The sequence below is a fragment of the Cucurbita maxima genome, unplaced genomic scaffold (assembly GCF_002738345.1).
Source record: "Cucurbita maxima cultivar Rimu unplaced genomic scaffold, Cmax_1.0 Cma_Scf00024, whole genome shotgun sequence".
NCBI lineage: Eukaryota > Viridiplantae > Streptophyta > Magnoliopsida > Cucurbitales > Cucurbitaceae > Cucurbita > Cucurbita maxima.
In genome coordinates, this window is record NW_019272040.1 from 1,332,823 (window position 1) to 1,353,216 (window position 20,394).

At 39.1% G+C, this 20,394-nt stretch overlaps 3 protein-coding genes across 4 annotated transcripts; 1 reads left to right on the forward strand and 2 right to left on the reverse strand.

Annotated features, from left to right (window-relative positions):
* The first annotated feature begins 67 nt into the window (after positions 1–67).
* LOC111497888 (uncharacterized protein OsI_027940-like) lies at positions 68–2,439 on the forward strand. The gene is made up of 6 exons (XM_023148894.1): positions 68–239; positions 1,077–1,263; positions 1,378–1,531; positions 1,634–1,683; positions 1,761–1,839; positions 2,025–2,439. Exons 1-6 carry the CDS (start codon positions 235–237, stop codon positions 2,147–2,149), a joined length of 600 nt encoding a protein of 199 aa, XP_023004662.1. The 5' UTR covers positions 68–234; the 3' UTR covers positions 2,150–2,439.
* A 299-nt stretch (positions 2,440–2,738) lies between these two features.
* Positions 2,739–6,605, reverse strand: LOC111497866 (thiamine pyrophosphokinase 1). 2 transcript variants are annotated; one of them, XM_023148857.1, is made up of 6 exons: positions 6,255–6,605; positions 6,057–6,153; positions 5,068–5,140; positions 4,756–4,857; positions 4,365–4,614; positions 2,739–3,123 (listed from the first exon to the last, which is right to left on the reverse strand). In XM_023148857.1, the coding sequence occupies exons 1-6, from the start codon at positions 6,394–6,396 to the stop codon at positions 2,990–2,992; spliced, it is 798 nt and encodes a 265-aa protein (XP_023004625.1). In that variant the 5' UTR covers positions 6,397–6,605; the 3' UTR covers positions 2,739–2,989. The 2 variants fall into 2 exon arrangements, with proteins under 2 accessions (XP_023004625.1, XP_023004626.1); XM_023148858.1 differs by having other exon boundaries at positions 6,057–6,158; positions 6,255–6,438.
* Positions 6,606–7,697: 1,092 nt separating this feature from the next.
* LOC111497745 lies at positions 7,698–20,394 on the reverse strand. The gene is made up of 27 exons (XM_023148663.1): positions 20,047–20,394; positions 19,667–19,895; positions 19,391–19,527; positions 14,608–14,724; positions 14,352–14,495; positions 13,586–14,259; positions 13,187–13,308; positions 13,004–13,095; positions 12,526–12,763; positions 12,347–12,416; positions 11,879–12,027; positions 11,695–11,768; positions 11,446–11,619; positions 11,282–11,353; positions 11,035–11,136; positions 10,862–10,951; positions 10,583–10,658; positions 10,385–10,481; positions 10,223–10,292; positions 9,935–10,114; positions 9,609–9,731; positions 9,451–9,534; positions 9,169–9,353; positions 8,948–9,086; positions 8,800–8,859; positions 8,313–8,417; positions 7,698–8,089 (listed from the first exon to the last, which is right to left on the reverse strand). Exons 1-27 carry the CDS (start codon positions 20,143–20,145, stop codon positions 7,976–7,978), a joined length of 3,816 nt encoding a protein of 1,271 aa, XP_023004431.1. The 5' UTR covers positions 20,146–20,394; the 3' UTR covers positions 7,698–7,975.

A 20,394-nucleotide genomic window follows, 5' to 3' on the forward strand; every position in this document is an offset into this window, starting at 1 on the left:
ATCGGCCCATGAGGAGAGGAACGGAAGCCGAATTGGACTGAAAATTTTCCGTCAGAAGGAGACGGAGGTTGTAGCTAGAAAGTTATAGAAGCGTCGTTCCTCTCTTTTATTTCGGCTACTCACAGCGCCCATTTGGCTTATCCTCTGAGTTAGGGTTTCCGTTTCATCTTCCTTTCTTCCTCATTTTTCTTTAGGGTTTTTCACTTTTTCAGTATCTTCGTGTAATCTCAAGCAATGAGGTAAATTACTGCTCTCTTTCACACTCTGTCAAGCTAGATTGCATTCTGTTCTATGTCATTTTTGATCTGTGATCTTCGTTTGTGCCATTTTTTACTTCTCGAACTGTACTGGATCGCTCGAAATGTATTAGATCAGTGTAGCTTCGTTGTTGAGTTTATCTGTTGTACTTTATTTATGTGGAATCGGAGTCATCTTGTAAGTTGTTGTGTTGAAATGGCTTACGAAATGATGATAGTCGTGGGAATTTTTTTTTTTCTTCCTGTTTTGTTATTGATGTGCTTGTCGGACTTGGATGGTTTTGGGCTGGAATATCGCGGAGGTTTAATTAGGGTTCTAAATAGTGTTCCTGCGAGTTTGATTCTTGTGTTAACTATGTTGCTTTTGCTATTTCTTCTCGCGTTCGGCCATTTCTCCATGGATCCTAGGATTATCTGTCAAATCGCATGAATTTGGGTTGCAAAACAAGTTATTTATTGACATCATATACTATACAATTGGTGGGGATGCACATTTGTTTTTAATTTATAGGTTTAATTAGGCTTGTTGTTAAGGTTGTGTTATGGTACAAGTCATTTTAGTAAATTCTTGCAATATCTTATTGCCTTTGCGGCTGAATTTAGTTTGAAACGAACAACTTGGCTGGTGGTTCATTTTTTTGAGTTTGGGCGGCTTTACTTTTTGAATGTTGTTCTATTGCATGATGTATGGATTTAGTAACTTGACTTAGTTGAATTCTCTCTTTTGTTGATTTCTTTTATGGACGTGCCTATGGAGACTGTTGCAATATTTTTAATATTATCTACGATTACTGATAACAATTGCTTTATACAATGTAGTCGTCATCCTGAGGTGAAATGGGCCCAGAGATTGGACAAGGTCTTTATCACTGTGCAACTCTCAGACTCGAAGGATTCTAAGGTTAATCTTGAGCCAGATGGAGTCTTCACTTTCTCTGGTAGTGCCGGTTCAGAGAATCACCATTACGAACTGAAGTTGGAGCTTTTTGATAAAGTTAATGTTGAGGTACGTAGACATATTACCTCTTTCTAGATTCCTGCCATGGCTTTTCGATTTAGAGCTTGCTATCATATGATAAATCGACCTTGTAGTTTACTTACTAGTTTCTCCTTGTAATAGGAAAGTAAAGTTAACATTGGGGTTCGGAGCATATTCTGTATCCTAGAAAAGGCAGAGAAGGGATGGTGGAAAAGGCTATTGCGAGGAGATGGAAAGCCACCCCATTATGTCAAAGTAGATTGGGACAAATGGGTGGATGAGGATGAAGACGATGGTAGTCTAGTCGTGTGCTATGTTTTTGGGTTATCACTATGTATTAAACTTCTCATCGTGTCTGTGAAGCTAATATGTGTTGATTATCTCTTTGGTTGTTCAGGAACAGCTGCTGGTCTAGGTGACTTGGATTTGGGAGGCATGGACTTTTCGGTAAGGATGTGCTATTTGAAGTGATTGCGATGATCTGTATCTCTATTATCTTGTTCTAATCATATTTTATCTTGCAGAAATTTGGTGGCATGGGCGGCATGGATGGTATGGGTGACATGGGCGACGATAATGACTCCGACGATAGTGATGATGACGGTAAGCTCCCATTTTTCTTTAGCAATGAAGAGTTTACTGTGACTAAAGTCATTGATGATTTATCTTAAGTAGTTAATAGTAAAGTTAAGAAACGGGCATACGGGCAAATGAATTCTCGTCCATTTTTGGGACGACATTTTCACACTTCAAACATTAACTATATGCCTTGTTCGCTATATTTGTAGAACTAGAACAGGAGGTGTCGAATCCAGCGAAAAGTGAATCTGTCAAGCCCGAGGCAGAAGTCGCCAAAGAAGGTGGAGTTGGGTCCTCAGAAGGGAAAAAGGAAGCTGCAGCAGCTAGCACATGATTTTGCAGGGTTCAAAAATAACCAAGAAGCATTTGATGATGTTTTCATGGTTGTGGCTTGAATTTTTGAGCTTTATGATGATGTTGGCTAATTTCAGTATGTATTTCTCTGGAACTGCTATTTTTCAACTGCTTAAATCCTTGCAATCCAGGAAAAGTATTATTTCACTACTTCATACATGCATTCAGATGAGAATTGGAACTGAGTTACGTGTGGATTTTTTTCTCTCAGTTTATGATGTCTGGTAATATGGAGAGAACAATCCATGGTTGGGTTGGCTGTTTAAATTAGCTGGGAAATAGATCCAAGATTCTTATGAACCAAACTTCTTTATTTCAACTTTTAACAAATTGCTCGTAGTTTTTAATGTGATATGGGTATTGAGAGTTTATAGTATAGTATTAAGTTTAAGCATAAAATGATAAATTTCTGTGAACCACAGGTAATAGATGTGCAATATTGTTGAAGTTAAAATTAGAATAAAAGATTCTTCTCAATAACTTTTACTTTTAGCAATGAACGTCATTACTATGTAATTAATTTTTACTATGTAATTAAAAGTAGAGATGAATTATTAGAGTATAGAATGTTACCAAATACAAATAACATACAAATAATGGCACGGATCTGTTTTATGCATTGCAAATACAACTTCCTAATCAACATAAAAATAAAAATGAAGTTACATGGAAAATGAATTTCTTGAAAATCAAATTCTAGAAAAGCACTAAAGATCACGGGGTAGATCTTCGAAGTTATTCTTATTTTAGGTGGAGAAAGAAGATTTCATTACCTAACGCTGAATATGCAAGGAAGCATTGCTAAATTTGGCACTACGTGCTAGAATGCCTTCGTTTCATTGCCTTTTAATGAGATAGTCCAGAGAAGATCGGAGTCAGATTGCACTGTTACTTTCTCTCCTTTCACTATATTGGAAGTGCTAACTAGACCCCCAAACTTCATCTCTGAATCAGCTGGAATACACATTAATACCAAAATGGTTAACAGCACACGTTAGAATTCCATAAAGATATGTTCGGAGTGATTTTAAGACAGCCCAAAATAACTAAAAGACATGACAAAAGTGATTTGTCGCCGTTTCAAAATCATTCCCAAACGTGCCCGAAGTATATTAAAAAAAAAACTTCCCTAAAACAGTCGAGAAAGAGCAAATAGGAGCTGGAAGAGCAGAGTACGAATCGAAAAAGAAAATAGGATGCCAGATCGTTAGTTGGGGCAGATTTAAGAGCTTTGCAAAATTAGATCCAAACATCCCCTAATATGGTAAGCATACAACTTGAAGGAATATCATGCTAAAGTACAATCACATAGGGAGAGAATGAAGAGAATGAATTAACGAATGACTATCTGGAAAGAAATCTTCATGAGGTTAGACATGAATTATTTCCACAGTACCTTCTCAAAATATCACAAGATAAAGATAAAGAGTTTGAAGGTGTGAGATCCCAAGTCAGTTGGGAAGGGGAATAAAGCATTCTTTATAAGGGTGTGAAAACTTCTCCTTAACAGATGCATTTTAAAAACCTTAAGGGAAGCGGTGGACTTGAGCCGTTATAAATGGTATCAGAGCCAGACACAGGGCGATGTGCCAGCAAAGATGCTGAGCCCCGAAGAGGGGTAGTCACGAGGCGGTGTGCCAGTAAGGACGTTGGGTCCCAAAGGGGATGGGGATTGGAGTCCCACATTGATTGGAGAAGGGAACAATTGTTAGTGAGGACACTACGCCTCGAAAGAGGGTGGATTGTGAGATCCCATATTGGTTCGGGAGGAGAACAAAACATTCTTTATACGGGTGTGGAAACCACTCCCTAACAGAGACATTTTAAAAATCTTGGGGGAAAGCCCAAAGAAGACAATATCTGCTAGTGGTGGGCTTGGATCGTACAAAAAGATTAGGTTGAAGTTGTTTGTTTTGGAATTCCTAAAAAAGCTTAAGAAATTGAGCATAAAGCTGCTGGCATTGACCAATTCCTTGCAAAGTTTTTTTTGAAACATGAAGTTAAGAATGAACTCATAGCAAGAGGAATAAAACTGATGGATCACATTGTCAGCTTATTTTGCAACTCAAAATTGCTTAAAAGCAAGCATAAACAGGATAGGATGCACATAAGAACATATAACACAACGCAGTCGTTCATTCTTTGAAAATAAACAGAGCATTGGATCCAGAAAGAGGAATGAGGACAGTACTTACTCAAATCCCATTGGAGACCAGTGGTCGTAGTGCGTCCAGAGGGCATCCCAATTGGAATGAGACCACAATGAGGGCCCTCAACAGATGAGTGAACATGGATTTCATGGTGATGAGTCCTTGGCAGAAGATGAATAAGACAATCATCAGACAGAAGGATTATGCGCGTGCTAGAGAAACGGCATAGAACATTGATGTTTCCCATCTCATGATCAAACCGTCCACCTAGAGCTCCGGCAACAAGTATGCACAGCTGAAAATCAACAACTCAAACATTATAATGCCAATCTGAAAAGTCAGCGCACAGAACAAAACGCAGTAGTTGAATGTGAACATCCAAAACTTCTAGTTTAATAAACAAGGCACTTAAGATTTACATCATGATCCAACCTACATTAGACTCCTCCTGATTTGGCATAGATTGAAGAATATATGCAACACATTTATGTAGGTCTGTGGTATCCTGATCTTCAGATTCATCAAATATCTTGGTTCCCTGCACCATGTGAATATGGATAACTTGAGCCCGCAATCCATACATGATAACAGCATAGTAAAATACAACATGTAATGCAAGTGAACTTCATCAAAACATAGAATGGAAAAATTACGCACAAGATGAAACCATCCATGGTATCAAACACTTGAAAAATCATTTAAAAAAGGCCCACATTCTTCGAAGGGAGGGGGTGGCTTAGTAACGTACTTGCTTAGCATAAAAATCTAGTACTTCTGTCCGAATTGAATCCATATCTCCTCTAATAACATCTGGCTTATAGCTGGCAATAGAAAAAAAAAATCAATAGATAGGAATGAATGGACAGTCCAGATCACCAAAACATAAGATATATAATTCTAGAACAGTTTATTCATTGTACAAAAATAGTATAAACTATCAATAAATGCTCGAAAATGATTATGAAGACATCAATGGCAACAAAAGTTTCTTCTTCAGCTAGCCACTAGTATTTGTTTTGTTAGTAGCAATCACATCTTGAAACTTGGGGTCAGTTTCTTTTTCTTTTTTTTTTTGTGAAAAAAAGATTATTCTTCAGAATTGTCGAGTGATTTGTAAAAATTAAGATTACTTTGCACATAAGATCACTAATCACAAGTCCATGATAATTAAAGAAACAAAATTTTCCAAAATAGTAAAGAAAACACTAACCGAAATAAGAAAAACGACTTTCAAAGAACATTTACTCAACCCATTTTCTTGGAGCATTGAATTGGCATCCCAAAAAAAAAAAAAAAACACCTAAAGGTACCAAATTAAAACTAATCATCAGACTAAAATAGTATATAATTCTTCATTTTAAGATTTCAAATTCTACAATGAAAACATTAAAAAGTTTTTAGAATATTCACAATTTCAATCAAAGAATCCCAAAACAGTTTTCAAAAAAATATAAAACATAATTCAAATCCGGTAACGAAAGAGGCCATAATAAACCCTAAGAGTTCGTCATAACAGTCCATGGTAAATAAAATTGCGAATTAACATCCAAGGAGAAGATTTATGTTTTGACGCATTAACCATCTAAATTTCCAGAAAACAACAAAACCCCTATGCACGAAACTCCATTACTAAATAGAGAAGCTAAATCACAACAAGAAAAGAAAAAAAAACACTGATAATGGCATAATGCACACTAAAAACGAGAAGAAAAAGAATAAAATGACAACGAAACGAACCTATTTCGAATATCCGTAGCGTCTTGATGAGGAAACAGCAGAGGCAATTCATCAAATACGCGATTGGCGCCTCCATCAGCACAGAGACGAAGTTTTGCTGCTCTACAACAACCCACATAAGAACGCATCAACACGAAACGCAAAAATCATCAAAACCTAGAACCAAAAGATGAAGCCAAAAGGGATTCGAAGAGTAACCGTGCTTCCAGAGCAGAGGAGTGAATTTGGGGAGGCGTTGGTTGAGCAGAACAAGGGCGTAGGTCGAAGAAGGTGGGTGGCCGGCCGGAGAAGAAGTAGAAGAAGGGAGGAGAAAATCTGAGGAGTGGAAGAAGACGCCCATGGCGAAAATGAGCGCGATTGAAAGGTTCTCCGAACGAAGATTTGATTCAATTAGAGAAATCGACTGTAATCAATTTCGTTGGTCAAAGGAGAAAAATTTCCAGAAACAGAGTGAATATTCAAAGCAAATCGCGCTTCGATGAAATACAGCTGGGCTTTTATATAACAGTTTTTCTCTTTCCCGCTTTGTGTAATTCGCACGTGCGACTTCATAGCTAATTACCGGAGATACCCCTCCTATTGTCAATATTATTAAATGCGTCATATAATGAGCCAATTTGTCTCTTATGTTTATTTATTATTAATTTAATTCACTAAAATAATCCACTTTATTAATATTAAAATGTGCAAAAAAAAAATAATAATAATAATAATAATGAATGAGAAGGATATTCAAATAACTGAATAACACTGACAATTTAAAATCGTTAATGACTCGATAACCCGTAGTCTTTTGCCTCAATGCAGCATTGCTCTGTCTGGCTTTCACCCAGTCGTGTCTCAATCCTTGTGTAACCTAGACTCTCAATCATAGTGTAATTGATCATCCTCTCGAACCATCTACTTACCATCGCAATGATAAACTATTGCCCCTCCTTGGATAAAATCCTCCTTTTGCTCGGGAGTTAAAAATATTTTTGGTCAAGATAACTCCAACCCGAACAAAAATATATAGATATACGTGTGTGTATGTATATGAGTAGGATTTTTAAAAGGAAGTTTAGAATTAAAAATTGTCTAGAATATAGAGTAATCCATTATTTATTGTAAGAATAAATGCCCTTTTAAAATTCTTTATATTCCCATTTATTAATATAATCAATTATCTTATCTAAAGTGGCTCATAATTTTTGCAATAAAAAATTAATAACGTAAAATTATTCTTAGTTTGGAATTAATTCTCATTCATAATATTTTTTTATAATTAAATTATACCGCCTAAGAGCAAATTTATCTACTGGAGTTTACTTGGATCATTACAAATGGTAACCAAAGCCTGACATCGTGGAGCCTGACACCGAACGATGTGCCAACGATGAGTCCCACATCAATTGGAGAGCCAACAAGGAGACCATAAAGGATGGATTGTGATATCCCACATTGGTGGAGAGGAGAACGAAGCACCATTTATAAAGGTGTAGAAAACTTTTCCTAGCAAACGCATATTAAAGCATTAAAGAAAAGCCCGTAAGAGAAAACCCAAAGAAAATAATATATGCTAGCTTTGAGCTTGGATCGTTGCAAATGTCGTATTACGATACCAAATACCAATAATGAAGAGGTAGAGAAAAAGATTGAGGCAGAGAGGCTTTTTTGGTCAAATTAGCTAAAGAAAATTGTAAAATTCCTACAAAAGCATAGAGAAATAAATAAATGAAGGGTAAGAAAAAGAACTATATATGATACAATAGGGGAATGGAGGGTGGGGGCGATGGATTTCCATGCCTGATCGATCCCCGATCTTGCGCTCTTTTCGAGGGGCGGAGACGGAGATCGAGACGGAGACGAACTCGGAAATCAAAGAAATGAAATGGAAACTCTATACAACAAAGATACAATCACCTCACCTCACCTCACCTCTACATGAAGTAACTCAAAGACGTCTTCTTCCTCGACCCGCCTTCTCCATACAGGTCGTTCCATTGGAGGAGCTCGTTCATGTTTGTAGACTCCGACGAGACGCTCGCACACACCTGGGAATAAACACGGTCACTACGGTCATGCAACGAAGAAGACTACAATATTTCATCAAAGACCCCTTGTGTCTCAACTGTTGAACCTTAACTAGATGATGATGGACCAAACCTAACCTAACCTCATAAAAAAACATGTAAGGTGGGCTCGGCTCGGGTCGAACCCACAAGGCATTGAAGCGAGCCTACCACACCCAGCAATAATGGGAGAAAGCAAACCAACCTGCTCATGTGCAAATCTAAAGTCCTCCATTTTTAAAGGGCGAACGTCGGTACTGCTATATAGTGCCGGTACGGGTTTGTCCTCGGTCAAAGCAGTGATTCTCTCCTGTAATTTATGAAGACAACCCATTAATATCCTCAAACATAGCATATGTCCAACAGTTTCAGCGGCCTAACCCGTCAAAAGAAGACATAAGAATGCTTCGGCTACTGTTAATCGAAAACAGTAAAAACTCGAGATCGTACAGCAATTTTAGACAACACACGATTAAACGAGGTGCCGACTCCATATTTACTTCTTCGAATGACCCTTTTTTCCACTATGATAAGGAGCCATTACAGAGTCGTACCCCTCGATACACAGTTTTCTTAAACTAGAACGAAAATACTCGAAACTAAAAGAAGATGCTCAAACGCAACCGTTCACAACGAAACAATTGTGAAAAGTACCGAGATACACATTTTAGGAAAACGGAGTAATCACTAACCTTCTTTTCCTTGTCCAAAATTTCTCTAATGGGACAGTGAGCCGCTGTTACACAAAGATTCTGCAACCAAATAATTAGAGAGATATAAACACGGTAGGATCGACGAGGCGGTGGAAACTTGAAAAAAACTTAAAACACGAAAGAAAACCTTCAAATCGCTTCCAGAATATCCATCAGTCATATTAGCAATGGCCTCTAAATCGACATCAGCAGCCAACTCTTCCTTGGCGAGTATGACTCGCAAAATCTTTTCTCTATTCGAGGCAACCGGCAAGTTAACCATCAATCTACACAGAACAATCACATATTCAAGATCAGAAAGATCGATGACACGAGTATAGCAGCAGCATTACACAAATGCGATACCACCTCCGAGGAAGCCTCCTAATCACAGCCTCATCGAGATCAAACGGCCTATTGGTTGCAGCAAGAACGAGTACACGTTCTCTATCCTTTGTTCGCAACCCATCCCAATTAACCATAAATTCATTTTTCATTTTGCGCATAGCCTCATGTTCGCCCGGATTTTCGCGTCGTCCTAACATGCTATCAACCTACAGTAGCAGCAATATTCGTATTTTAGGAGAATTATAACTAACTATAACCGAATGTTAACAATAGCGATAAGGAAACTCCTATGAAGTTACCAACCTCGTCAACAAACACAACGCTCGGAGCGATTTTACTTGCTAGAGAAAACACCGCCTTTACGTATTTTTCACCCTCACCAAACCACTGTAAAAAACACAAAGATAGTACACAATATTAGAGATTATTCCTTTTACCTTTAAAAAAAGCCAAATTTGTACCTTAGAAGTAATGCTTGACATGGAAATGTTGATAAAGTTTGCACCAGCCTCAGTTGCAACAGCTTTAGCAAGCATCGTTTTTCCAGTACCAGGTGGACCAAAAAGTAAAATTCCCTTGCACGGCTGTCGAAGAGTAACAACCGCTCGTAAACAAGCAGTACAATGAAGCAAAGAAACAAAGATATCTTTTGACTGGATTCCGAGCAACTTCTTCTATGATCAAAACTACTATGTTATGCTAACTAGTTAGTAATAAACCCTGATTTACTGATAAATTGGCTCGATGGTAGGTATAAATTGGATCGACGGAAGGAAAAGGCGTGCACCTTTGCTAACTGCCCCTTACAAAATAACTCCGGCCTCTGTAGCGGGAGCATCACCAATTCCTTCAACGTGTCCTTCACGTTTTCTAAAGCACCAATGTCTTCGAACGTAACACCAATATCACCAGGTGGAATAACATCGGCAAGAAGTTTCTTTTCAAATTCGTTCTCAGTAACCACATCCTAAAATTGTCCAAGCACGCTCCAATTTAGATTTACGAACTCGTACCCAAAGGAAAAGGAACGCAATATTTATTGTTCATTAGACGACACATCGTTCTACGAGATTACCTTGAGCGATTTCTTCAAGCTCTTGTTCTCACTTTGGAGACCATGTAAAATGTTCAATCCGTACTCGATGCTGCAGTATTAAACACACGAAACCACTATGAACACGATAAAACGATGTATAGCTTCCTTTCTGTAGGTGAGGCCAAGAAAAAAGTAGACAACCTTTCTGTAGAAATGATGAGTTTAGCATCCTTAACCAACACTTCAGAACAATGCATGAAATGATGACTCAAAGCCCAGCCGACGACTTTCTCAACGGCTGGTAAGAGAAATACAAGATTCAAGATCAGTTTTTAACTTTTAAGTAGAACCCAGTAACCATAAAAAAAACAATTACAAAATTTTTCGAAGAATACGAACTTTCGAGTGTTAGTGCTTGATCTTTAATGCAGAGAGTGTCAAGGTTCGGGCAATCCAAACCAATTCGACCGAGAACCTGAAACAACAGTATAATGAAAAGGAAAACGTTATTTTTGTAATTACTCGCTTGGTTTAATTCTTTCGGATTCGATTCCCTTTTCAGTGGCTCCCCATGGTTGAGATGTCGATTTTGTTAATTTGCAATGTTCACGGTTTCTCGTTGAATATTTAAATAATCATAATAAAACAAGGGCGATACAATATGTTAAAAGCACTCACCAAGCAGATACTGACTATATTTGCCTGTGTTTTCAGAGTTTCGGTATCACGTTCCAATTGTTTCTTCCACTCCGAAAGTAAGGCCTCATCCTAACAACATTCAAGAAAAAGTCGTGCTGCGTTTGATAGACAGAAGCAGTGAGACAACAGAATCAGTTATAAGATCTCGATACCTGAGGAAGTAATACGGTCACTTTGTTCGGGAAGAGTCGACTAAGTTGCTTTGTCGCTTTTGGAGTTTCCTTGTTCCTATCGTGCAATCTGCCAAAATTATCCTGAATACAGAAACGTGATATATATACTATTGAATTCGTAGGAGGAAAATAAATACTACAAGACGTTCAATAAAAAAAAAAGGACGGTCAAGTTAATACTGCATGTATAGCTAAACAAACATATAGAAGAGAAGACTTAGCATACCGGGAACGCAAGATCGAGCAAAGCTGTTTGGTTGCTTCCAAACTTGGTAAATAGCAGACCACCAGGATGGGACTGAAAATGTACGGACGAGTCGAAAAAGGAATTAGAACGTCCCAAACATACTCCTAAAGGAATAAAGGGGGGAGGAAAACGGCTCTGCTCACCTTTTCTTTTCGACTATCCATATGTGTGTGGGAGCCAATGACAACAACATTTCCTAGCAAATTTTCAAGCCTGCCCTTAAGAATAGAGTAAGCATCCGAGTGTCCCACCATTGCCTTTTCTATGTCTTTGACGAACAATATTAGCGGGCTGTTTTTGCTCTCGTTTGAGACAACCTGCATGTTGAATACCGTAGTGAGTACCAATAGAAAAGGAAACATAGATCCATAGCAGTTTAGGGTAGGAAGTACCTCAAAAACTTCATCAATAGCAAGCTTATCGGTATCGTCGCCTCCAGGACCATCCAAGCGAAGTAGATGATTAGCTGTAATGTCAATTTAGAACGATCATAACACAAGCAGAGTTCTAGGAAAAATAAAAATAAAATATTAGAAACGGAACCCAAAACGGGGAAAACAAGAAGAGAAGAATAACCAGAACAAAAGAAGCCATGATCTTCTTCACAAAGGCCACCGAGATCGTTACCATCTGGAATCGGTTTGTCAAATCTCACCCCTATTTTTGAGGATCCATTCTCTTCAAAAGCAAGGACAACTTTCCCCCGACAACCATAAGACGGACCCCTGCTCCAAAGGGAAATGAGAAATAGTTACAAATAGATTTTAAACGGCAAAAAGTTTTTACGTAAAACATTATACATGTAAGAGATAAGAAGAAACAGCATAACTGATAGACAAAGAGCAGATGATTTTTATCGAACATTTTCTACGTATGAACAAATAATGGCGGACAAGAAAATGAACCTGAAGAGGGAGTAGAAATTTACAAATACTGAACTCTTAACAATAATTAAACAGAACCGAAGCTACCACAAAACAATTATCCAGAATGTTCAGATCATCAGACACGAAAATACAGTGCCAGCGGGTGGAGGAATATTACCTGAGAGGACAACTTTGAAGAGGAGGTGAAAGCGCAGAAGATAACGTACCCACAAATTTAACTTTGTCGCCTATAAATTAATAAGAGGTTAATAAGATTATGCACGACATGTGGGAGACTGGGGATGGACCAGTTGCCACACCAACCACGAGTCTCAATAGTGTCTAAAAATCAGATACCTGTCTTAAAAGCGGTGGTCTTCGATGAAGCCGTGGATGCTTCCTGTTTTGGCAACGCCTGCGAGCTTAAGGTAGATCCACCTGCAATATCAGCCTCAACACTGGAAGTTGGTTTCTTGTTCTGCGAAGCAGCAGCAGCTGCAGCAGCCGCTGCCTGCACAGCTCTTTTTGCAAAAACAGATGCCCTTTCAGGCCTCAAACTATCTTTTACAATATCGGCATCCTTGGATGTTTGTCCCTGTATACATAACAACCTTTATTGACTTAATCTTATAGAGGCACGGCAAGCCTCGGATTTGCATGTCGGAAGTATTTAAAGCTTGAGAATCAAAAATATTATTTCCCTAATTCACAAGATTACACAAAATTTAATCCCGCCTCTTTCACACCGGAAGAGACTTTACGAGTTGACCAAATTCATAAAAGAACAGATGAACGAACTTTCAAGAAAGTTAATAGTAAAGGTAAAGCATCATACTCCAGGCAAAAGAAGAGAATCCACAATTAGTAATCTAGCTCCAAAATGCCAAGCAAGTGCCTTTGCCAAAGTTTCCTGGTATATTTCCGAACCTGTAGTAATAAACAATCCATGTCAATTGAACAAATCAGATGTAAAGAAAATATATCCGTAGTTAACGGGAGAAAAGGGGTCAGTGCCGACCTGCAGGTCCAGACAACAGTATACGTGGGCTCAAAATAGGAAGGTCCGACGCATGCTTCACAAATTTATTACACTTCATGTGAATGAACATGGACGCAATCAGAACATTTTTTGTTGTATCACTGAAAAAGGAGGCAGAGTCGCAAAAGATTTAGAACACATCCCGGTTGGTCTATACATCAACGCAAAATTTAATGGAGTTCTGGATCGTTTATTTTTTCAATATGCTACATGTACGTCATCAAAAGCATTTCCATAAATCACAGTAGTTACAAGAGACTCCAAAATGTTAATAGCGAGAAGCAAGCTATGATTTACATATACCACGAAAAATTGCTAGGTGCATAATGGACAAAATAAACAATTAATAAACATAGACAATATGAGAATCACACTCACCTTAAATAATATGGGAAATTCTCAAAAGAAACATGAATACTGTCAGGTTTAAGAATGCCTTGTTGTAATCTTTCTTTGAATGCTTGACGTCGAGTTGACATCGGCATAGCAGGAGGGGGGTTAAAATCCTTAAAGAGACTCCCTATATCCCTTTGTTCATCAAGGATCTTTGAAATGCTGCCACTTAAATTGAAGTCGGGAGATGCCGAACTAGCTAAAATTTGTAAAAGTGGCCGTAATTCATGAGTTGCTCCAGGGACTTCCCCCATTTCTGTATCGATACAAGCATCGAGTCCGAGCCTATCAATACTGGGGCTTTCAGCTGCAGAATTAGGAGTTGGGTCGATATTTTTGTCCATAGATGCATCACCATTTAGATCACTATTATTAGTACTGACATCTTTCATATTAATGTCTGGATTCTGATCATCTGACACTCCACAACCAGTGGGTAAATCCACATCCTCATTGGATTTAGCAGGTGGGGAAAGCAGAGACAAATCTTTCTGAATATTCGAAAACGATGCTAATATGGATGCGCCAGTTACAGCTGAGGCATCCCCAGACCTTCCTTCAAAATGAATCCCCTTAACAGGAGCACTATGAGCTTCTAAAATGTTTACAGAAGGCAGACCAGAAACAGTAAAATCATCACTAGTGAGCTGCTGATATATCTGATGGTTAACAAATTAAGTAAATCATCATAGATACGCATTGTTGCATGCAAGGTAAACCAATGTTAAATTGCAACATTGCGAAAGGATACGTAAGCGTGTTTTCCAGAGGAAGTGAAGACAACCTCATCACCTCCATTTAAAATTACACTAGAGTTTTTTTGAAAAATCTTGCCATTAACAATGACAGCACCTTTGCCTCCCGTGATTTCCAGCAAAGCAGAAGAGTTCCCGCGCTGTCGCAATACAAGTGACAGAAAGAGAAGTATTAAAAAAAAACATACAACGAAAGCATAAACTCCGATTTTGAGTAGCAATATCTCCAGGGGAAAAGAACTAATTACTAACCTTGATGTGCCTCAGCTTACACAATGTTGTACTGACAGATGGATCTTTAAGCCATAAATTACACTGACGACTTTGACCAACGGTGAACAGAGTACCACAAATAACCAAGTGTGGATTCTGCAGAAGCATAATAAATCCAGAAAGTCAGGTGACAGTAATTAATATCAACGTTTAAAGTTACTAAACAGAAAAAGGCGACGTAACTAGACCGGAGATGCAGATTTGGACGTTACTTTATGGTTAACTTGAGAGCAAAATGATAATTTACATTAGTGACCATCCTAGGTAGTAAATAACCTAACAAAATAAATAAATAAATAAATAACCTTCCTCACCAAAAAAAAAGGGGGTCAAAATCACAAATTCTTTATTCGTCAATCAGCTCCCTCTGTACAATCATTACCAATCTAAAACCACACCATTTCTGTTAGTAAAAAAAGCACTCACAAGAGGGGTCTACGCTCTTTTGTACCCATCCAAGGGCATGCTAGTCATATAGCTCCATAAACCTTGTGAAAATGGAACTAGTTCGAGTTTTGGAGTGGAAAGTGTTGAAAATAAGTTTTTCAGGTTGGTTAGTGTGTTTCACGAATGAGTTTTTTTGAAAAGAAAATAACCTTTTAAATAAGGGATGTATTATCCAAGATGTTCACAAATGACCTTCCCAAATGACCTTCCCAATGACCTTCCCAATTTACAAAGAGGGGGCATGACTCAAGGAAGCAAAGACATTAGACAGATTTCAAACGAAAGCCATGACAAAGTTTTCCCATAGTAGGGTTTTTGGAGGTGGTACATTAAGGTCATGTCCAATAAATCCTTTAACCCCCTAGGAAAAGTGAGATGTTCATTCAAAGGTATTGAGAATCTTTATCCAAAAATTTTGTGCGTATGTGCACTGCATAAATAAGCGGTTTTTGTGATTTGTTCTCTTTCTTGCATAACGGACACCAATTTGGAAATAGAGCCATGCAGGGTGTCACAACCTATGACACCCTAACTATGAAGAGAGTAGGTTGTAACCCTCACGTAGCGACGAGAGAAGCGGCGACCCTCAAGTGGCGCCCATCCGTCCACACGAGGGCCTAGACGAGTGTCATGATGTGATCGAGGAGGACAGTGCATCATCTAACACACCACACGAAGTGGGCATTGAAGACAAGTTGAGACATAAGCAAGATAGAGACATCGAATAGACAAGAGGGGCAAAGATAGGCTTGTTGAAGGGTCGGGTAGGGTCCCGGGCCTTAACGTTGATAGTCGAGGTTTCGGAAGGAATTCAGGCATGCGATTTTGGAGTTAAGTCCGTCCATATGAAATATGAATGCTCGCCAAGTTTGGTGTCAATTGGACACCGGACGAATGCTGCACGACACTGTATGACCATTCATAAAAAATAATGTCTATGCCGGAAAGATTAAAAATGGCTCAAAATGTACTATAGGGGTACCATTGTGTCAGCTCTCCACCACCTCTGGGCCATGTGGCCTAAGCAAGCTACCCTATGGCACATACATGTGTCACAGCGTGGGCGAGCGTGCCGAAGCGAGTGTCTCGGACGACTTCCTTTGAAATGGGTTTTTCAAGGACAGTATCGGGTGGCACGAGTGTGCCGGTATTGCGCCCCAACCCGCGTGTTGGAGAACCCTTGTGAACGTAGGAGCTCTAAGCCTATCAGCAATTACTACATACACCCGCTATCCAGCACGATATCCATAAATGACATGGCACGGGCACGGGAGGGCCAATGCCTCGATAGAACCCGAATGGATAGATGTTCGGGAAGTTTAGATGAGATGAGCGACACACGGGCCCATTCTCGATGGCATGACCGAGCGAGTTGTGGTGGCAGACGACACCCCGAGACTCAAGATGGCATCAAGACATATGGGTCATGTCGATGGAGATCGAGATGACAAGATGAGACGTGATGGTGCATTGAGAGACCTTAACCCCAAGCAGAGGCAAGGTCGAGTCGAATGACATGGCCTAGTATAGAGGCAAGTTGATTGTGTCGTAGACGATTGAACATGAATGCGCAAGCGGCGTGTGTGGTCGGACAAGCTTGGATTCAACAAGCGATGTTCGAGTGGCGAAGACAAACCTCGCCTAAGGTCCGACGAAGCCACAAAGCCGAGGCGAAAAATATATATGGGGCTAAATTCCCTTAAGGCTGGTCGTGAGTGTGTCAAGATCACGACACTGCGCGGTCAAAAAAATAGGACCGTGACACTGGGCATTCTCTTTGAAGACTTTCACGTGCTAATAGCTTTATGCGCTATTTCCCAAAAGAAAAACTTCACCTCTTTAGGGTGATTTCCTCTCCATATTGTCTTTGCTAGCATGAGATTATTGCTTCTACTTTTTTCCCTATGTCCATCGTCAAATATTTTGTAGAGAAGGCCCCATCAGCGCTGGGAAGCCATGTTAATGAGTAAGCTAACCGACAATACAATTGGGGCAAGATTGACGCTTAATTCATCCCATTATGTAGCTTTTATTATCCTTTAGGTTCCTACCAAGCTTCAGGTCCAAGAAATTGTTGACATCATTTCATGTTTCTTTGATTGCGGCTCTTTTATTATGAGAGAGTGTACAAAAGTGGATATCACAAGCTAGCGTGGTGTTCCCAGTCCAAGGGGCAGTCCAGAATGATGTGATTCCTCCATCACCCACCCAATGGCAAATTTGGTTGGTGATGAGGTTTTGGTATTTTTTTTTTCTTTTAATGTATTTCCATGGCACCTTTGCAGAAGACAGAGGGGGTCGTCTGTACATGACATAGAAGTATATTTAGCCTTTACAAGTTTTCTCCCCAAGGTGTTTTCTTTGTAATGATATCTCCTTATCCATTTTGCGAGGAGAGTTTTGTTTTTCTCATTTATCGAAAATAGGCCAAGCCCTCCCTTGTCTGCTAGGAGGTTTACGATATTCCATCGAACAAGGCGTGACTCATTTTTCTACAAATAGTTTCTTAATAATCTTTCTATATCTATAGCCACTTTTTGTGGCATTTTCAATAGAAACATGTAGCAAGTGGAGACGTTGGACCATGTGGATTGGATTAGGGCGAGTCTTCAGCCCTTGGAAGTATAACATGATGACCATGTTGACAACCTTCTTTCTATTTTTTCAATAATAGTCTTCCAAATGGAAAATGATTCATGGTTTCCCTTTAAGGGTTATCCTAGGTACATATTTGTCCATTCACCCTTTTTACAATTGTATCTGCAGACAAAGTCTTCGATCATCCTTTTGCTAATAATATCTGTCATTTAGAGATTGATATTTTGTCCAGAGAATCTTTCGAAGAATTTTACTATCTCGATCATGATTTTTATGAAAGATACATTTAGCAAATTAGACAAGCGGAGCATGTCATCTGCAAACTGAAGGTGGTTGATTCATTACCATTTTACCAACCTAAAAGCCCTTTATCTTTCCTTCGTAATTGGCCTACTAAGGCAATCCATTACCATTATGAAAAAAAGGGATAGTGGATCCCCTTGTCAAAGATCCCATGTGGCATAGATCTTTCCTATAGGTATTCCATTGATGATGATGGAGAATTTTGTGGATGAAATGCATCCTTTTTACCCACCCCACCATTTTGAGTCAAAGCCTTTTGCTACAAGAACGTTTTCTAGGGAAGTCCAATCGACTTTATCAAAGGCCTTTTTTCCAATTAAAGTTTGATGACTACACCTTTATGTTTCTTTCTTTCCGCTCCTTTGCTATAAGAGAGGGAAAGAGAATTCAAGTAGGAGGGAAGAGAAACTTTTCGTCTTTTTACACGAGAATGCAACAAGACCAGTAGTAACAGTTAAAACAAACTCAAGTAGAGCTTGTTTAAAATCCTTTTAACAATTTTTTTTTTTTTTTGAGTATATGAAGAATCTATGCTTGGTCAATCCCTTTCACTCCAATAACACTTTGCTTCAGTGTAAACACAGTGTAAGGTGAAAGATCTTTACAACGTGTAAGGTGAAAGATCTTTACAACGTGGAAAAGACTGACAAAGATGTTCAAAAAATAGTTTCCCATATTGAACAAAGATGTTCAATTCCTGTCTTCATAATTTCTTTCCATGAATTGAAGTGTCCTTTGAAAGGTTGGACTTAAGAAATCAATGTTGATGGGGCATTTTGTGCTTCTCAATTTTTGATTACGATCCTATCGAGGGTCCTTTTCCTCCTGAGTGAACCACCAACTCAATGTAGTGAGGAAAACATGATTCTTTTTCAGCTAGTTGCCCCTTGCCTTAGTCCTCATGAGCCAAAATACGGTGAGGTTCCTAGTAATCAAAAGAAATTAGAAGTAGATGGGCATTTGAAACCCCACTTTATCCACATCGTTCAACAGCCTTTAAGTTCAAGATCACATCTAGATTAGCCCTACCAATTTTTTCATAGGCTTTCTTGATGCCCATTTTCAAGATAACTTTCATCAACTCTTTTAGCGGCTGGAAGAAGAGTATCTGAAATTCATCTTCCTTTGTTCTTTCTCCAAAAAAGGATGATTTTAGAGCTTTATGGAGAGATGAAAAATCATGCTAGGTAAGAATGATTGCATATAAAAACATGATACCGAACGAGCATTCAGCCCTTCTTTCCATACAAGTATTACACATTCTTGTCACATGGGTAATCAAATTCATCCCTGCTCTGTTCTTTTAAACAAACCAAAACTAACAGTTCATATGAAAAGTCTCGATCAACCTCAACGAACCAAAAAAATAAAGGATAATAAATTAAGAACAAACAATTCTTGAGCAGGAATGTACCTGTGAGCACTGCGAAAGAAGTTTTCCCCACGCAGGCTTTGAATTCGACTTCGCCAACCTCATCGTTCGCTTCTTCGAGCGATTGAGCATGGCAGCCACAACCACCTTCGATTTCTCCGCATCGGCTGCAACATCACCTACATCCCACACGACACACGAATTGAAGAATCTAATCAAAACCCAATTCAAACCCAACAACCCCAATAGATTTAACATTAAACACCCAGTTCCAAGAAATCAAACTGCATGCATATAACACCAATTGGGAAGGTTTACCTAAATGTTGCGGCGCAATAATAGCCTCGCCTTCTGTCTGAAGGTCATGGGAATTCTCGGGAACAGCCTCATCGCCTGCGTTGTTGACCTTCAAAGAATCAGTATCGAATGGATCAGCTGGTTGTATAACTGGGTCAACCGATTCAACCCCAGATTCCCCAACTGGGATCAACGGCTCAACAGGCGGCGCGCTCTGAACGTCCTCCGTAGACGACGATGCCTCAATAACCTATCATAAATTCAACCAAAGATCAAAAACCCACAAAAACCAAACCCCACACCTAAATCCCACCCAAAAATCCATCAACAAAAAATCGAGAAAGAACCACAAATCACTGACATGCAAAACCCAAAAACCGCGAGAAATCAGACGAAAGTACCTTAGATCTTTTGGAATTGGGGGCGCCCGAAGGAGGAGGAGAACCATGAGATGAAGAAAGAGAGCGTTTGGAGAAAGAACTACGCCTGGTTTCAACCATGGTAACAAAACGCAACACAGAGCAGACACGAACAATCAGATGGGTCTATAAATTGATCCCTCTTCCTTTTCTTCCTTTTTCTTCCTCCTTGATTCAAAAATCAAGTTCTGGGCATCGATGAAAAGAAGGAAAAAAAAAGGGAAAATTGCAGGAGAAAAGGCGCCCGAAGACCAAATAGAGAGACCGGGCAGAGGGGAGGGGAAGGGGAAGAGAAAATGATGAGGAGAGATCAGTTAATAAGCGTCTCGA

Excerpts from the sequence above, each read along its gene's own strand:
- LOC111497866 (XM_023148857.1), bottom strand. The coding sequence starts at position 6,396 with ATGGGCGTCTTCTTCCACTCCTCAGATTTTCTCCTCCCTTCTTCTACT. Across the intron at positions 5,141-6,056 it reads GCTACGGATATTCGAAATAG|CTATAAGCCAGATGTTATTA; the intron begins GTTCGTTTCGTT and ends TTCTATTGCCAG. Across the intron at positions 3,124-4,364 it reads TGGTCTCCAATGGGATTTGA|CTGATTCAGAGATGAAGTTT; the intron begins GTAAGTACTGTC and ends TGTGTATTCCAG.
- LOC111497888 (XM_023148894.1), top strand. Across the intron at positions 1,264-1,377 it reads TTGATAAAGTTAATGTTGAG|GAAAGTAAAGTTAACATTGG; the intron begins GTACGTAGACAT and ends TCCTTGTAATAG. Across the intron at positions 1,532-1,633 it reads GGATGAGGATGAAGACGATG|GAACAGCTGCTGGTCTAGGT; the intron begins GTAGTCTAGTCG and ends TTGGTTGTTCAG.
- LOC111497745 (XM_023148663.1), bottom strand. The coding sequence starts at position 20,145 with ATGGTTGAAACCAGGCGTAGTTCTTTCTCCAAACGCTCTCTTTCTTCA. Across the intron at positions 19,528-19,666 it reads TATTGCGCCGCAACATTTAG|GTGATGTTGCAGCCGATGCG; the intron begins GTAAACCTTCCC and ends TGTGGGATGTAG. Across the intron at positions 8,418-8,799 it reads TTTTGGACAAGGAAAAGAAG|GAGAGAATCACTGCTTTGAC; the intron begins GTTAGTGATTAC and ends CATAAATTACAG.